The 19,568-nt window shown below is 35.7% G+C and overlaps 2 protein-coding genes and 1 long non-coding RNA gene across 3 annotated transcripts in view; 2 read left to right on the plus strand and 1 right to left on the minus strand.

Annotated features, from left to right (window-relative positions):
• LOC143921219 (uncharacterized) overlaps nt 1-14,723 on the minus strand; it is a 542,666-nt gene extending 527,943 nt beyond the window's left edge. The window contains exon 1 of the long non-coding RNA XR_013261414.1: nt 13,055-14,723. This is a non-coding gene — a long non-coding RNA (uncharacterized LOC143921219). The remainder of the gene's footprint in view (nt 1-13,054) is intronic.
• Nucleotides 1-19,568, plus strand: part of LOC143922378 (uncharacterized) — a 134,740-nt gene that overhangs the window by 55,045 nt on the left and 60,127 nt on the right. The gene's annotated exons all lie outside the window — the stretch shown is intronic.
• On the plus strand, nt 12,977-18,516 carry LOC143921147 (uncharacterized). The gene is made up of 4 exons (XM_077444313.1): nt 12,977-14,723; nt 15,403-15,453; nt 15,874-15,947; nt 16,306-18,516. Exon 4 carries the CDS (start codon nt 16,321-16,323, stop codon nt 17,869-17,871), a length of 1,551 nt encoding a protein of 516 aa, XP_077300439.1. The 5' UTR covers nt 12,977-14,723; nt 15,403-15,453; nt 15,874-15,947; nt 16,306-16,320; the 3' UTR covers nt 17,872-18,516.

Raw genomic sequence — 19,568 nt, forward strand, 5'->3', positions numbered from 1 at the left:
CTTTGAGAAAATTCTTATTACCACCAAAAGAATTATTGAATTTAAAAACAAAATTGTATCCATAAATCTTCCCCTCTCCCTCCCCAAATTAAATTTGTTTGTATTATTTTATGGTAATGAAATTCAAAATGCAAGTCTTTCAGTAAAAAAAACACAAATAATTCAATAAAAAGTAAATTTTCTGCCAGCTTTTTTTAGTTTTTCATAGATGGCATTAATAAATCTCACTTCAAATATGGAGAATTTTTTGTTTAAATTAAACCTACCTTAAACGGAGAATACTAGTATCACAATGAATTTGTAGATGTCAGCAAAACTCGAATCATACACTGGTTCCCAACTCATGTATTATTATTATATTTTATTTAAAAACACTTACAACAAATAAGATTTGTATATTAATAAGGCATTTGATATAAATTCTGCCTCACCGCCAGCATGAACAATTATGAATCTGGACCCTTTTGATATTGGCTTCCTAATGCCTTTGCTTGATGAATCGCCCCATGACATAGAAGAAAAATATGTATGTATTGTACACATACGTTTCATCGGTGTAGATGATAGGCCTTCCTTCATTTCTCTACTTTTGAATTTCTTTTATATACAAAATCCGGCAAAAGTGGGGATTCTCGACAGGGCGGACCCTCTAGGCTCGGAAGCGAGGCTCGGTCGACCCGCTCCTTCCTCTCATTGGTTGCTCTTTGCGACTACTCTAGTATTGCCGTGCCCTGAATTAACTCAAATGTTACCTGATGAAATACTCCGACATATACTGCCTGGTTCGCATATAATTTCGGACGGTTAGCAGCGTACGGATTAGTAAAGGGTAAGCCTTTACTGTAATTATCCTATTTATACATTTTCTAGCATCTCGTATCCTTTAAGTACACTATTGTAAAATAAAACCTTCAAAAATTTGCCAATGAATATTAAAAATAAAGCTTCAAAGTAGCCGCTTAACACTATACTGGCTTTCCGAGCTGGCAGCCGAATATCCAAAAGCCACTATAGTGGCTTTTATTATTCGTTCAAGACGTTAAGAGTCATTATTTCTTAATCTTCATTTACTGACGGAGTTGTGAATACTTACAACTGGCCAAATTTTAAATCCTGCGCGTGGCGCAAAAAACTCAGCGCAAAATCAGTTTTTTCAATAAGTTTTAAATGCGTTTTCGAAAATAATTAATAGAGGTAGGACCGGAAGCGCGCCGTCTATTGTTCCAATATTGTAAATGCTTTTTAAAAAAGGTTCGGCAAACCTTTAACAATGCATTTACAACATGTGAACAATGGACAACGCGCTCTGGGTCCGCTCTTTAATAATTACTGTATTGAAATTGTCGGCCATATCTACATGATAATTTCATAAATGCGAATAAATTTATTTGATACTCTTTGTGCCTTGAAATATAACGCAAGCAGGATTTCTCAACTAAGGCCACAAAAAATTATTTTTAAGCAGGGTTTCTAAACCGGGCAGCAATTTTTTTTTCAAATAGATTTTTTTAGCAATCCAAACTTTTACGTATGCAGGGCTTCTGAACTAAGGTTCGCAAATCATCATTAGGAAACTTTGCTCATTGATCATTGCAGCATAATAAGAAAATTCTGCTGCGCATAAATAGGATGTAGAAAACGGAAGTAAGACAAAAATAGCTTGTTTTCCATATTGGGGTTGTCTTTTGACAAACCCGCTCAGAAATCATTTAATGGCTTTAAAATTCATCTACTTTAAAATTTAAGTCATTCATCTAAGCCAGGAAAACAATCAAAATTATTAGATTCAACTGATGAAATTCAAAATTGAATTTTATCTCTTGTATTAAAAATTGTATTACCTTCACCTTATATTGTAATACTTTTTCCACAATTTTTATTCCCGTGTCCAATTTCTAGGCGCGTATTTTTGACCAATAAATCATATATATTGTGTAAAACTTCAATATCTTTATTACTCATTTGTTTTTTTTTCGCGTTCGATTCATTAGGATATCTTTGTGGAATACAATAAATTTCCGCTAGATACTATTACTATTTAACAAATAGTTGAAAAAACAAGAATTTTTTGGTTGAGGTGTACCCCATATCGATACGGGAGGGCTAAATATGTTACAGCCTATAAAACCATAGCAAAATTTTCGTGGAACACCTATTCAGGTCCCGTGGAACATATGTAGTTGGGAAACATAATGGGAAACCCTGATCTAGTAAAATTAGCGATTTCGAAAGAAATCGTAATGATGAATGTCAAATGCATATTGAAAAAGAAAAGATTAGTGTTTAGTTTGTGTTTTAAATGTAAATTTTTCTTCAAAGAATTCGAATGTACAATTCGCATTAAAATTTAGTTCGCCATCTTCGGCATATAGATTTTATCGGTATCCGTCACGAGCCCGAATGTGAAACGCCCGAAAACGCAAATGTCGGAAGGCAAAGATCGATAATCGAAAGATCTTAAGTCGAAAGATCAAAAAAAGGGTGCATGATAAACGGTACATACTCACGTACTTAAATCAATGGCCGATAAATACTTCAATACATACATACGTATACGCGTACATTTTAGATATGAATAGCAGATGCCGTGAAGACGGGCTTGCGAACCTTGGTCTAGAATCCGTTCATACGTAAGATTTTACTTTTTTTAAGTAATATTTTTTGCGGAACTCAGTTGAGAAACCCTGTAAAAGTTTGGATTGCTAAAAAACTATTTGAAAAATAAAATTGCTGCCCGGTTTAGAAACCCTGCTTAAAAATAAATTTTTGTGGCCTTAGTTGAGAAACCCTGCTTGCGTTATATTTCAAGGCTCAAAGAGTATCAAATAAATTTATTCTCATTTATGAAATTATCATGTAGGCCGACAATTTCAATACAGTAATTGTTTTCGAAAACGCATTTAAAACTCATTGAAACAATTGATTTTGCGCTGAATTGTCGTTGCGCTGAATAGTCCATGCGCTGAATAGTCGTTGCGCTGTGAGTTGTCTGCGCCGAAAGGTCGGCGCTAAGTTGGTTTGCGCCGATTTGTCGTGCCACATTTGGCACGCATACAAATTAAAGTTTCGTCGTCCCTGAACTAATGCGTTATGTGAGATTGAAAATGATTGACATCTATCGGCATTCCTTTGCAGTACAATAAAGTAGAAATCAGCTTTACCGACTATCACTTCCAATTATGTCATCTAGAGGTACTTATTATAAGTTGCATTTAACATTTCAAGAAACCGAAATAGTTTATTTTTCGTGTGATAAATATTTGAAACTATCGCACTCAAATAATTCGGAAACGACACTAAAAATAAAGTAAAAATTCGGGTGTGACCAACCCATGACTTTATCTATGTATTTGAGGAATATAAGAAAGTCACAAAACAAAATTCTATATTCAACCGTACACACACATTCACACATACTGGCAGCATTACGAAATACTAATAGCTAAGATACAAATTGAGCGCAAATGTATGGAAACTTGCACAAGACAAAAGTTCTACTTCCGGTTGGCGGATTTTGGTCAAATTTTTACCGCGGTGAATTAAGATTATTAAACTGTGATTTGACATACAAACTGTCAAAGTGAAATTAACGCAAAAGCGATTGCCAACCTTCTCTAGAGGCTAGAGAGCGTCAGATGAGCTGATTCTGATGAGTAGAGGTAGGACCGGAAGCGTGCGGTCTATTGTTCGATTGTTGTAAATGCTTTGTAAAAAAGGTTCGGCAAACCTTTAACAATGCATTTACACCATTTGAACAATGGACGGCCCCCTCAGGGTCCGGGCTTTACTGATGAGATGTCCGCGAACTCCTCGCGAAGACCACAACCAACGGCCATGGCCACGGCCACGAGGGCTTTTGGCTCGAACATATGTCTAGTCGATAATAATAAAAATTTCGTTAACAAAAAGTATTTGCGAATATTTTTGTTTGTGTGACCAATTTTTAATTTTTGGGTGTGACCAGTTTTCTCGTCACCAGTTTTCTTGTGACCAGTTTTAGCGTGTGACCAGTTTTATCGTGACCAGTTTTAGCGTGACGGATGTTCACGAGCGACCGGTTGTCCTGTGACCGGTTCACATTTGACTAGTAGTCCGTTTACCGTTCAAAAAATCCCCAAAATACACAGACACACATTTTTTCTAGATCATGAAAACGTGATCAGTAATCGATTCTGAGTTCGAATCAGTCAAAATCTCGAGTTCGAATTTTCGCATGATCACAAAACTTCATCTATTGTTACTACATACATACATAGTTAAAGTAAAAATCAAAAATCGGAAATTAATGAGAAACGGGAAAATCAGACTAATCTATGCACATATTAATAATTTTACATTAAAAAACATGAATTTTAAATCCTTCGCGTGCTAGCTAATTTTTTATAATTTAGGTTCGTTGTCCCTGAACTTAATGCATTATGTGAAAAGATTGACATCCATCGGCATTCGTTTGCAGTACGATAAAGTAGAAATCAGCTTTACCGACTGTCACTTCTAATAATGCCATCTAGCGGTACCTAACATTTTACATTTCATTTAACATTTCAAGAAAGTGAAATAATTTATTTTTCGTGTAATAAATTTGAAACCGAGTATGATTAATTATCATTCTCAAATAATTCTGAAACGTAAATAAAAAAAAAATGATAAACAGGAGAGGGAAGAAATAAAATAAAAAATGAGAAATTATTGAGAAACGGGAAAATCAGACTAATCCATGCACATATTAATGAATGTACATTAAAAAACATGATTTATTTTTAGAGTCGCTAAATGAAATTTTAGAATGGCACTAATAGGTATGCTCATCGATTGTGGTGTTAGCGTCAATTCAATTGTCATTTGACAGATGTCATCGTTCACATAACCTCAAAATGTCATTCGGAAATAGGTAATTAGCACTTCTTTTGATTCAATTCATATCATTTTCTTGCACGCAACAATCTAAAACCACTTCGCAATATATTTGAATCTTTGAAAAGATAAAAAATTGAAGTTTCGATACAATTCTAAAATACTTAAGTATTTGTATGCTTTTTAGATCTCTTACTTTTCAATCAAACTTCTATCTATGTATATCCGTGTATACAACTTTTTTAATAACTACAGGAATTCCTGTACAGAGATTTCATACAAATTCAAATTGAATTTGTATAATTTTTTGTAAAGGAGAAAAATAACCATTCAGGCACAATTTTAGAGCATTGTGACGATTATGTGTCGTTAGTTTTAATTAGATGTATTTTTATATTTCAGTGAAGTTTATGATGTAGTAATTGATGGCGGACCGGCTGGTCTCACCAAGCTTTATGAAAATGGGTAGGAAGCTTTGCCGTTGGAGGCCGGCAATCCGATAGACGACCGAGCAAACAGCTTGCCACTCGGAGACGCTATTACAGATCTCGGAGCTGAATGGTTATTATAAATTGTTATTTATATTGATATGCATTTATTTACTTTACAATATAGTCTTTATTGTCAAATGGCTAGGTGTCACGGTGAAGAAAATAATGTCATATTTGAAGTGGTCAATGATAATAACCATGTAGAGACTTCCGGGATGGCCGGATTGAACGATGTTTCCACTGGGAGTTAATTATTCAATGAAATATCGGAAAACATGAGCTTATTGTGTTGTGATATGGCCAGGGTTGCCAGACGTCCCCATTTTAGCGGGACTGTCCTGAGTTCAACAGACAAATCCCGAGTCCCGCACTGCCTCTGAAAATCCTGACTTCTCAAAATTTGCATATGTACAAAAATGTACGTAAATAGAAATGGTTTGCTTCAAAAGTAATAAAGTCTTGTCCTTAAACCAAACATGAAAATCGAATTTTCTTCAATTGTAGAATTATTTAATATTATTTGAAATGTTGACCTTCTATACATAGGTGTCTGTTTATTAAACAAATTCTTACTGAAGCAAACGAAAAAAAAAATGTATGAGAAATGGATTATATTTTTTAAAGATCTTTCCGCTTGCAATAATTTGTATAAAATTGTGGCCCACATTCTCTCAATTCTACATTCCATTTTTTTGATCGTTCGAAATAGTGAATGTCCCGATCTGTGATTTTGGTAATCTCCCAACCGTGGATATAGCGTATGAGGAATTGGAAAGAATAGCTACTAATTCCGAATCACTCACAATTTTTGTTAAAAATCCATTCCAGCTTCGAAAAAATCTATAGTTGAGATAAGTTTTAGATTGATGTTCCGCGGGGGAACCCGTTCATATGTACATACATATATGAAGAATTCATACGCTTAATGAATTAAATCTGCCACTGCGTACGAATATTCTGAAATAGTACAATATAATGCTGTTACATCATCATCATCATCATTTACAGCCATTCGCCATCCACTGCTGGATGAAGGCCTCTCCAACACGCTTCCACTCGTCTCTGTTTTGCGCAACACTCATCCATCTCATTCCGCACATTTTCCTAATTTCGTTCACCCATCTTCCTTGCGGTCTTCCTTTTACTCTTTTGCCTTCTCTCGGGTACCATTCAAGCACTTCTTTTGTCCACCTTTCGTCCATCCTCCTAGCTACGTGACCCGCCCATTGCCATTTCAATCTCTTCACTCTATCCACTATGTCCACTACCCTTGTCATATTTCTCACCCACGTGTTCCGCTTCCTGTCTTTCCTCGTTATGCCAAGCATACAGCGTTCCATACTTCTTTGAGTGCATTGGATTTTATTTTGCATCTTGGCGTTCAGTGTCCAAGTTTCACATCCATACGTCATCACTGGCAAAACGCATTGATCAAAGATCCTTTTCTTCAGGCAGAGTGGCATTTTTGATTTAAAAACAGCATTCATCCGTTCAAATGCACTCCACCCTAATTTCATACGTCTCTTTATCTCTTCATTTTTACTACCAGACATGTCAATTATTTGACCTAAATATAAATAATTATTTACTACTTCTACTGGTTTATCATCTAAGGGGATGCTATCAGGCATGCAATAACTATTGAACATTAGTTTAGTCTTATCTACGTTAATTTTTAATCCTACTTTTCTACTTTCCCTGTCCAGCTGTGTTAGTCTGATAAGTAGGTCAGCTGAATCACGAGCTACTAAAACTATATCGTCTGCGAACCGAAGGTGACTCAAAAAGCGACCATTGATGCTTACTCCGGCTGTATCCCAATCCAATTTCCTGAAAACTCCCTCAAGCACCGCATTGAATAACTTGGGCGAGATTGTATCTCCTTGTCTTACTCCTTTTCCTATGCTAAATCTATCTGTACCTGAAAAAATTTTAACCGAAGCTGTGGCATTCTTATATATTGCAGCTAACAGTCCCACATAGGGTTCCGGCACTCCCTGTGTTTTTAGAGCGTTAAGTACTGCATTATGACTAACTGTATCGAAGGCTTTCTCATAATCGACGAAACCTAGGCACAATGGCCGTTGATATTCGTTGGCGCGCTCGATTAGTTCGCCAACTACTTGGAGGTGGTCCATTGTGCTGAAATTTGCCCTAAACCCTGCCTGCTCTATAGGTTGGTTCTCGTCGAGGATATTCTTCAGCCTTTCTGTAATAACCTTCGTGAAGAGCTTGTAGACCGCTGAAAGTAGACTAATGGGTCGGTAGTTCTTGATATCGCTTTTGTCGCCTTTTTTGTGTATTAAAATGATAGTTGCGTTATTCCATCCTTCTGGTATAACTTGGTTCTGGATGCATTTGCTGAAAAGCCTAGCTAAGATATTAATTAGGGGGGGGCCGCCACATTTTAGTAAGTCAATGGGAATATTATCTTCCCCTGGGGTTTTACCGTTCTTATGCTGTTACATATATGTTCATAAATGATTTATATTATTTCTATTGAATTCATTAATATATGCGTTGTAAGGAGTTAAAAAATCAGACCATTTGATTAAATCTGTTGAACATAAAATAAATTAAATTAATTATTTATTATAAATTAAATTAAAGATTGCCAATGAAATTGTGTCTCATCAATGAGTAATCGTTTTGTGAATGTCAATTTTCAGATACAAAGACCCGTTGAATGCTGAAAATTATGTCGGCGTGCGGAGACCAATCATGGATCAGACGCTGGAATGGTTTCACGAATGGGAAATTTCGCTCGAAGCATCCGATACTTGGCTCGACACAGCCGTCAGTACTTACTTGGAGTATTGGTTGTGTTAGGGTGATCATCTCCTCCACTGGATATTAAACTGTGCTCGATAAATAGTATTTATGGTGGTAAAAATCGCAATATTCATATTCTAAATAATTTTATTACGTTATCTTTAAGTGCATATAACTTTTTTATTATAAATATTGCAGTTTTCTGGATGTTTGTAGACTTCAACTCTCAAATATCCCCAAAGGAAGAAATTATAGAGCAAGTACAGGTTACCGGATGTAACGAGATCGTATTGTGAAGAAAATTTTAATAATCTCCTCATCGTTTAAATAGTGGATCCTTTCTATCCAAACCACGTACGTATCTGAATTATAAATTTAAGAGATTTTCAGTCCCGGAAAGTTCCATGGCATCTATAGATTTGTACCAATCGGAAGTTACTGTAGCTTCTTCGCATCCCTCATCGAAAAAGTACCAACAACAAACAACAAAATCTGCACCAGCTTATTAAATAACTTTCACAGAGGTTTCTTTAAACTCTTCAAGAATGCACCGATGCACACAGAGACCTAATACCCCATTTCTTATTACCCCAGTGGTACCCTTTGCTTCAATACGCATTCAGGTGGGGCCGATCAACGATTGACGCTGTCAACCGTGTCGTCGGAACAGTACGATCGGCATGGGAAGGATCTGTGAAGCGGAGCAAGCATGTCCCTTTCTTTGGTGGCGCTGGACATCCGAAATGCTTTCAACTCGGCTCGATGGGATAATATCCTAAGAGCCGTGGGGGAGGACCATCGGGTGCCCCGCTACCTGACGAGACTGCTGGAGAGCTACTTTGAAAACCAACAACTGGAGTATCAGTGCGGCACTACCAGCGATCTCTCCTCGCGGCGACTCTCGTCGGGCGTCCCGCAGGGCTCTGTCCTCGGAACTGTCCTGTGGAACGCTATGTATGACGGGCTACTGAGGGTGGAGCTCCCGGAGGGTGCCAGCGCCGTTGCTTTTGCGGACGATGTCGCAATCATGGTGGTTGCGAAATCCCTCAGAAGCGTGGAGATCTGCGGCAATGACGCGCTCTATCGGGTGAGGACATGGCTAAATCGCGCTGGGCTGGAACTAGTAGACCAGAAGACGAAGGCAGTGTTCTGTCTCCAGTGTGAGCGCATTGCGCAAGCCCAGCTGCTGCCTGGTAATGTTCTCTTTCAGTTGCTGCTGTCCGGCAGCAACTGAAAGAGAGAGGGGTTTTTAGGGAGTAAGAATCTCACACTCCCCCTGGCATTCGGGCCGGGGGGGCCTACGCAAGGTTTTCCCCTCTCACGGAAAAAAAAGTGGTACCCTTTGCCTCCAACTGTTCACAGATTCTTAATTCATGGCCTGGAAATCATTGAACATGCTTTAGTGCCCATAAGCCAGCTGAGTGAAGAGGCACGAGAAGTGAGAAAAAAAGAATTCAAAAGATATAGAAAATTTTTAATAAAGTGTCACATGAGAAATGGAATGAAGACGTTTTAAATTTAAATTTACTTTTAATAACACCAGCATGAGAAAAGTATCCACAAAAGAGACTACAAAGTTTGAAAAAGAGGTTTTCTAATTACACTGTTCGACAAATGACGACTTTTTTTTGGTTCAGAGACGAGATTTTGCCCAGTGAACACGAATCTGGTAATAAAAAGTGTTGATTGGTTCGAGATTCGGAGATATATGTGTTTTTTATGTACTCGTATGGGAATTTTCGCCTCGCGTGCCACTTTTCGATGGGGTTCATGGAGAAGAAACGAAGTTTGCGTCGCATTTTCTCCTCGAAATGGGGGTCCGGGGATGCGTCCCTCCTCTTCGATGTCGGAGGGCGCAGACTCCTCGCGGGAGCTCACCGGCTCCATTTCGAACGCGAGTAAAACCACTACAAAAGATGACTAGAACAATGACAGCTGTCTCGACCTTACCAGCTGACAGCTGTCACTCGCTAGTGCGATTTTCAGTCAATTTCAATTCATGCCCTTCGAAATATTATGTGGCTATTTTTGTTGGTAAACGGACTACTAGTCAAATGTGAACCGGTCGCTCTAGATCGGTCACACGTGATCACCCGTCACCCTAAAACTGGTCACGAGAAAACAGGTCACACCGAAAATTGGTCACAAAAAAACTGGTCACACACACAAATAAAAAAATGGTCGAATTTTTGAGTGTGACCAATTTTCGGGTGTGAATAGTTTTCTCGTGACCAGTTTTAGTGTGACGGGTGATCACGTGTGACCGATCTAGAGCGACCGGTTCACATTTGACTAGTAATCACTAGAGGTAGGATAGTCACAGTGCTATCCATTGTTCCATTTCTGTAAATCCTTTGTAAAAAAGGTTCGGCAAACCTTTAACAATGCATTTACAATCTTTGAACAATACGCGGCACCTTTTGGGTCCGGTGACTAGTAATCACCGAACCATTTTTGTTAGACGAAACACTATAGCGTTGTGCACAAAAAATGGTTCACTATTGTCAACCATCTTTTTGCCCTCTTGCTTTGTAGGGTATGTACATACATATGTATACATTTTTTGAAAAAATATAAATATAAAATTATATATGAATGCATAAGCTAAAAACCAATAAATTTTATTTTTTAGTTTATGCAATGATATTGCAAGCCACCGAATGGATGATAACACCTGTAACCCACTTGAATGACTTTTCCGGGAGGTTAATGAATTTTGGTATGTAAAAAGTAATAAATTTTGAACCTGTAATGGAAAAAATAATTTTAAAATTATATGATTACCTCTTTAACCCTTAAATTAATTCCTGAAAGTCTGGCCAGTCAACCGGTTAATGAAGTATTTACATTCAAATGACCAAAAAATGTAGTATTTCTACTAGCCGTTGACCACTTGTTCTAAACCAAGATAAGCATAAGTTAATTAAAAAATAAAAATCTTGAAAAATGACTATTCCCTGAATGATGGTACTCATGGTGAACGGATTATTGCGCAAATTGCGACCGCGCGCACAACAATCGTTGCCACAAAAATCGCGAATACGGAATATCTGGCACTCGAGTTCTCGTTATTACAATATTTGGCGTGGAGTTTTTGGGTGCCAGATGTTCCGTAATCGAGATTTTAATAATTAATAATCACAGAACTGGTATTCATATGTTGCCGATTGGCGTTAATGTAGTGGATAACGACAATAACTAGAGTTTCCTTTATCACAAACTCGCGATGAATTATACAAAACCCAATCATATTACTCATTATTACGGTAAATAGATTATTTCGCACATTGCTATCGCGCACACGACAATCATTGTCACGAAAATTGTGAACACGGAATATCTGGCACTCGAACTCTCTTTAGTGCGATGGATAGAATTTTTGGGTGCCTGATAATCACCGAACCCATTTTTACATTAGTTTGTTAATGGAACTATAATCACTCGCAATCCATAATTAGATTTTCAAATGTTTCACTTTCACTTAAAATTGTAAGACAACGGTCAGCGAATGTGTAGCGTCTTTTGGCAATAAGCTAATGTACTAAGTCGGAATAAAATATTTGCACCCCCTTTTTTATGTTATGAAACAAAGATATTGCTAAGTATGTCCTAATCACAGTGAATGTACCATTTATTTCTTCGGTTTCTAATTTGATTCCCTATCAATGGCATATTTATTTTGCTAGAGCCCCTCAGGCACGGCGTTACAAATTTCTGAGATCCTTATTTATTTTACATATGTAGATATATACCAGGAAGGCTTGACAGGAAGACCCCAATGTGCCTTCCTAGACAATTAATAATAAACAATGCAGTATTTTTATTACACAAATCACTGTATTTCGAGAAGCTGAAGAACACGAAATTAACAATTAATTAATTTATTAATAAATTAATCCATTTATGGATAGACATCTATGGATACTTGTACATATTTTTTTACAAATTGTACATATATTAAATATACAGAAGATGATTTTTTTTTTGCCAATTTTGAGGAACCGTTTCAACAATGATTAGATAAAATTGGCAAATTCTGACAAGAAACAATCGACTTGGAGTCACAAATATCCAAATTCGATCCTGGGCTAATATATTAAAGATTAGCACAGGATCGAACCCAATCAGTGGCGTAGCGTGAATTCCCGGTGCCCCCCCGCAATATATTTTACGGCGCCACACCTCCCCCCCACCCCCTCCCCCATATATTAATATTAGAAAAATAACTTTCCAAATTAGTATTTATACTTTTTTACGTATCGATATGTGTACCTATATATCAAAGTGCATTAAAGTTTAATCTGGACGACCAACAAGCAGTGCACAATCTGTTTAAAGTCTCCGTCACGGGCCCGAATGTGAAACGTCCGAAAACGCAAACATCGGAAGGCAAAGATCGAAAATCAAAAGATCAAAAAAAAGGGTGCATGGTAAACGGTACATACTCACTTAATTTGCGCGAGCAGGATACAACAGGAACAAGAGAAACGGGCTTTTCCTCCCATATTGATGTGCGCGCGCAGAATACGGGAGGAAAATCCTGTTCCTCTTGTTCCTGTTGTACCCTGCTCGCGCAAATTAAGTGAGTATGTACCGTTTACCATGCACCCTTTTTTTTATCTTTCGACTTAAGATCAGACCCAAAAAATATAAACAAGAATAAGAGAATTCTCAGCTAATAGGTTGAAGTGGCACTGACGTTCAAAAGATGGAAAAAAGACGGTAGTCTTCTAGCCCTATTGGCATAGATCAATTACACAATGAGGATAAATTCAAAATATGTTAATGTATGTACATACACATATAGTACAGATAGGCTGAAAAATAAGAGAAGTTTTTAAAAAAATTACGGAACAAATGAAAAAATCCGTGAAAAAGGCGCGCTTCGTGGCGCCCCCCCTGCATTGCGGGGTCTGCGGGCGCGGTAGTTATGCCACTGAACCCAATATTCTCTTGGTGCTAAACATAAACGCAATCAGTGAGCCATACTGATGGGTACCTCAGATAAATACATACTAGAATAAGAGAAAACAAAAAAATGAGGTTAGTAACGTTAATAATTGCGTTACGCTTACGAGGGTATAGTTATGAGATTTTAAAATCATTTTACAAAAGTAAAAAATGCAGGTTATCTTGAAAACTGTAAGGCTTTGTATTATGGGGTGACGCGAAAATTGGTCCACTGCCAAAATGTACACGCGACAATTGGTTCATTACCAATTATGTATTATGGTAAGTGTAATGACCTCTAAAAGCACCCTGTATAAAAATGAAGAAGCTTCTCTTTCTCCTCAGCTCCATAAAACATGATAAAGCTCCTCAGAACAATTAATGAAAAATTGAAAATCGTCTAATTTGTAACAAATCTCTTCTATGAAGACCACGAGATGGTGTAAGCTTGAATATTCAATTCAGACTGATTTGATTCAAATATTTTCAACCATCATTCGCATACTTTCTGTCGGATACCGAATGAAGGCGAAAGCCTTCTGTTCCGACCAAGTCTTCATGGTCAGCTTTCGTGGCGTTACGACCAAAGGAGCCGTTTTGGAGGGAGATCGGCGCCGAGCGCGCGTCCCCGCCTTCTATTCGTTTTCCGCGTCGGTCGAGTGAACATCTCTGTTCGCTACCGAGTTGGTTCCCACCACCGAGTCCCGATCAGCTCAGCCTTGATCGGCAGACGATACTGGAAGTACAGCTTCAGTATACGTCCGGTGAGAAGTGAGGAATTCCTGGTCTCTCTTCGTCGAAGTCAGATCACGTAGCCACGTGGTTGAGTGAGGTTACCATAACCTCTTGAACACGTGCGCGCTAATCTCAAGTCGGACTCCCCCCCCCCCCTTTTTCTGTCCCCCCTGCTTGATCTCTGTATATACATATATATATAAAATACAGTCACCATACAAACAGAATTATAACCTGTTTTCATTACTATTCACTTTCCCGCCTTTGTCCCGTATCACCCTCACTTACGCACACTGTACGAGAGAGAGAGAGATATACATCGAGCCGAGCCGACAGCAGCAGAGACCAGACCGCAGACGACGACCTGTAGATCCCTTGGAGGAGACCAGTCCCGCCCACGCTTACCACGAGCTTCTAAGAAACCGACTTCCGGGGTGCTCTCGAGTTGAACATCCCTGGAGTCTGTACACCTTCTACGATATTTTAAGAAAACATTATTTGCACATGGAGCTCAAGGCTGCTGATATTCCTGATATAAATATGGTGTATTCCAATATATTCCAGTTCCAGTGTATATTCCAATATGGAGCAGTGACATCGCATGGGGGAAGTTGCAGACCGCACCAGGGTGTCACCATCCTGGGGGGAGGGGGGTGACACCAAATGAAGAATATAATTTGATATGTATTTTCTTATGGAGGAATTTATTAAGATTTAGTTTGTTTAATATTAGTTTTTTTAGTCGGGAAACGAGAAACGTAGGGTTGGGAAAGGGTGACTCCCCGACTTGCTACACAGGGTAACACCATCGCTTGTGACGTCACTTCATACGCATTCGGTGCGGTGCATAAATCGACTAGGGCTGCCCACCCAGTCGTCCCCGGCTTGATTTTAAGTCGATCTTTTCTCCATTCTTAAAATGTACGTATGTTGATAAATGTTACCCGAAAATATCTGAAACACAACCGACATATTCGTTGTGCATATGTTTCAGATAAATGAATGATGTATCATATCGATGTGCATATGTGCATATATACATATATGTAGATTAATATCCAATCTTAACGAATGCGACACAAAAATCGATCTGTTGTTAGGGCTCTACGAGTCTACGTACATATTTGGCCGAATCTGTTTTTCTAATAGAACAATAGATTATTAAATATGAATATTATAAAATCGGATACACGAAATTCTTTGAACGATAAAAATCTTGACCTGTAGTGAATTTATCTTTCATTGTAAATCCCAAAAATATTTCCAAATCCGAGGAGTGTCAACGATCTGTTGTAGCATAAACCATGCTTATTTTTAAAATTGTTATTTTTTCATAAGCATTATGTATTTGTTAACGTTATATAAAACATATCCCCCCCCCCCCTCTATATACATATGTATGTTGGTAGATTGCGATATATTTTCATAGAGAATAGTTGGACGAAAATATTAGCTTTATACCAGGGCAGCCGAATTACAAAAAGGTTTGGCTGCCCCGGTATAAACTATCGAGAGTATATTTTTTTCCAAAAATAAACATGTCTTTTAAATACAATAAACTAAGAATATTAATACTTTAATTTATTATATAAATTTTCAGATAGATCATCAGAAAACAAGTCAAAATATCCAGATTGGGATCAAAATTGAGGTAAGACAAGTATGTTCATAATAACGACATGTTAATATTCAAATATTTAACAAAAAAGCATTTCGTCATAATGAATTTCTCCATTTCATAAAAATCTTGGTATTATTAAAGATAATATTTTTTCAAATTATTATAGTATTATTAATTACAGTATTTTTTATTATAGTATTATTAATCATAGTATTTTCAAGGTTTTTCGTAGTTTCACTTGTTTTAATATTGAAATTTTTAAGTATAATATTTCAAATTATATTACTTTAAGATGTAGTATTTTAAATTTTTAAATATTTTTAATTATAGTAGGTATATTACTTATCTAGTATACATATACAGTATTTTTAATTTTAATTTAAGTTTTCACGTGTTTTACACACAATCAACTAGGATGATTAATATTTTTACTTTAATATGAATTTTCAGATAGACGGTTATTTTACGATAAGCTCGTAGCATCAGAAAAAAATCACAAAATCTGGATTGGGATCAAAATTCAGGTAAGACAATTATATTCATAATATCGACATGTTAATATTGAAATATTTAAGAAAAACCAAATTTTCGACATATTGAAGTTCTCTTTTTCATAATAATCTTGTATGGGTGAGAGGGTGGTATTATTTTTTTGAATTAATTATAGTATAATTAATTACAGTATTTTTTTATTATGGTACATTAATCATAGTATTTTTTATTTTAATATTTTTTATTATAGTATTGTTTATTATAATGTTTTAAATATAATATTTTTGATTTTGAAATTTTAAATTATAATATTTTTAGATGTAGTATTTTAAATTCAAATATTTTTAATTATGGTATTTTTAATTTTTATTTATTATTTTTAAATTTCAGCGATCCAAAAAAAAGATGGGAGTTTTTGAAATTCATAATGAAGATGGACGGGAAGGATTCCAGAATGATAGTCGAATCGAGGTGACGAGAAAAACGGTGTTCAGCGAAGATGGAAAACAATACATCGAGGGAGAGTGGCAGGAAAACAATTTAACAAAATTATTATCCTGTCAATTTAATACTAGGTTCACCGATGAAAAGACGTTTTACATCAGAAACCAAACTCCAGAATATTTGTTTATAATAGATCATGAAGATTTTATTGCTCGTGTAAAAATTTCAGATACAACTGGTTTATATGTGAAAAATAGCTTTTTGGATAACCGTATCATATGTGAGCTTTTATTTAACAAAATTAAAATAACGGAAATTTTTAAAGATGGTTTAATGAATAAAAAGAAACATTGCTACAAAGATTTTATCTCACTTATCAGTGACATTTGCCATAAGATTGGTTATGATATCGCTGTCAATGATGATATTTTACAAATATATATTGAAATTGGAAACATAAATGAAGAAGATGTGCTACTTAAGAATGATTTGATTATGAATAAACTCGTCGAAAATAAATATGTTTCAGAGGAAATCAAAGACATTGCAAGAACATTCTTGAATATATTACAGTCTATTGAAAAAAGAAATGACACACTACCAAATATAGAAATTGCCGAAATTGAGGATTTCAATCTTACCGAAGAAGTGACAAAAATCATCGGTGAAGGACTAGAACACCATAAAAGAACTTTACATGACAATTGTTTTATTTTTTTCGACAATTACAACTTCAAGGATCTATCAGCAGAGCAGCTTCTATTTATAACAAAAAATGACATGAAAATGATGTCAGATCTTGCATCTGTCTCTGACAATAAATGTTTTTCTAAAATTTTAAACCTGTTTCAAGCCCTTTTCATCGAAAAAGTTGAATCCGCTACGAAATACGTTTCTTATAGAAAAATGGCACCAATGTTCAATTCAGTTACTTATTACATTTTTAAAAGCTTCACCGAGCTTATCGAAACCATAAGCAGTATTACAAAAACATCTGTTGAAGATACTTTGAATATCATACAAACAAATTCTACTATAAACTGGGAATCCCCTTGTTCCTTAGATTTGTCCATGGAAAGACAGTGTCGCTTCCTCTTTCAATTGATTACGTTTTTCAGTAAAGGTTCATACTATGAATACACTTATGAATACACTTTTAAATTTTTAACGTCTAAAAACGTTTTGAGTAAACGCAACGTTACTCATGAAAATTTGAGGAAATTATTAAATTTAAAAGTTAGCCTTCGTATATTTAATGTTGAATTTGCAAGTATACCAGAAGACCGACGCATATGGTTATACTTACTCGATGATGCAATGTCCATAGAAGGGAATGATTGCTGTTTTGAAAATTTCCAACCCGTGTTGTCTGATTTTGTGAATTACATCAGCAAATCCGATAGCTCTTTGGAAGTATTTCGCATCTTCACCCACAACCTCATACAGTTTATCGTAAATGGAGAGCGATGTTTGTCATATTTTAGGAATCTTGATGTGTCGGAGTCACTTTAAAAATTTTGTTGTATAAAAAAAAGTTGTCTTGTCTGAAAAATTACTGTACTGTTATTTTACAATCATTGATGTATGTATAGCATAAAGAGGCTAAAAATTTTTTGAGATTTTATTCTCATTTTGGAAATTTAGTGTATGAAAATGCTGGCTACTCCTGTCCAAAAATTATTATGTTGTAAATTTTGCAATCATTTATAACATAAAGACGATGGTAATTTTTTAGATATTTTCCGCTAATTAAAATTTTCTTTGAATAAAAAAAGATTGGTTATCCCAGTTCAAAAATTATTATCAGAGTACGGATAGCCAAGGTGCCGCTCATTGTTCAATTGTTGTAAATGCTTTGTAGAAAAGCTTCGGCAAACCTTAAACCTTCATATGTTTGCGGATGATACGTTAGTTTATATTGTAGGTGATGATGTTTAGGGAATTACGGTATTTAAGTGATTGGTTATGTGAGAATAAACTGAAAGTGAACTTAAGTAAGACTAAGATGATGTGGATGAATAATAAAAAAGTTGTGAGTGATGTGATTATGGATGGGAGAGTGGTAGAAGTAGTAGATAATATTTAGTATTTGGGCATTTATTTGGATTGTAAATTAAGTTTTAAGGTGCACGCAGATTATATTATTAAAAAAATGGCAAAAAAAGTTGGTGTACTTTGTAGGTTAAGAAATTTATTAAGAATAAAAAGTAAAATATTTATTTATTTATTTGGAAAATTTACAGTTTATTAAGTTACATAGATTGATAGTAAAAAAACATAATTATGTTAAGTAAACCATTAATAATTTTCACATATAGGTAAAAAAAAGAAAAGCTCAAACATTTAAAATAAGAAAAAAAAATGATAATAGAGTAAGATAGTTAGAGAAAACAAAAAGAAAAAAATAGAAATAACAGTATAATAAAAATATCAAAATAATAAGAATAATAATATGATAAAAATTATGAAATAATAAAAATAATATAATATATAACAAAAAACAAAAAGACAAAATAAAAATTCATAATCACAATCGTAAATTTTCAATAAAATTAATCATCGAAAAACAAATTTGCAATAATCACTCTAGCTTGTATAGCATTAATATTAAATAAGTCAAACATAGAAATTGTTAAAATTAGTGTGTTGATGGTGGAGCTTGCATGCCAGATGAATGAGCTTCTTCCATAATTAGAAAAAGTATTAGGTATGTAAAGGAGCTCATTACATCTAGTCATTCTATTTGGCACACGCAATGATAGTCTGCTCAATAATTGAGGACAGTCGATCGAGCCGTTAAGGATGTTCAAAACTGTTGAGATGTCAGCTATCTCCCTTCTTTTGACAAGTGGAAGTAGATGCTGACACCTACAAGCATCTTCATAGGAAGTATAGGATAATCCAAAACGGCTACTGATGTACCTCAAGAATCTCTTCTGAATGCGCTCCAATCTGTCTCTTGCACCAGAGTACTCTGGGTTCCAAACTTGGGATGCAAACTCAACAATACTTCTTACGTATGCACAATATAGCATTTTGTATGATTTAATAGAAGTAAAGCATTTGGAGGACCGGATGACGAACCCGAGGGCCTTCGACGCTCGAGCTACAAAATTGTCAATATGTTTACCAAAGGATAGATCAGAGTTTAAAAAGACTCCCAAATCCCTAATTTCCGATACCCTTGTGAGTCTATGTCCGTTGATTGA

Source organism: Arctopsyche grandis, chromosome 2, assembly GCF_051622035.1.
Source record: "Arctopsyche grandis isolate Sample6627 chromosome 2, ASM5162203v2, whole genome shotgun sequence".
NCBI lineage: Eukaryota > Metazoa > Arthropoda > Insecta > Trichoptera > Hydropsychidae > Arctopsyche > Arctopsyche grandis.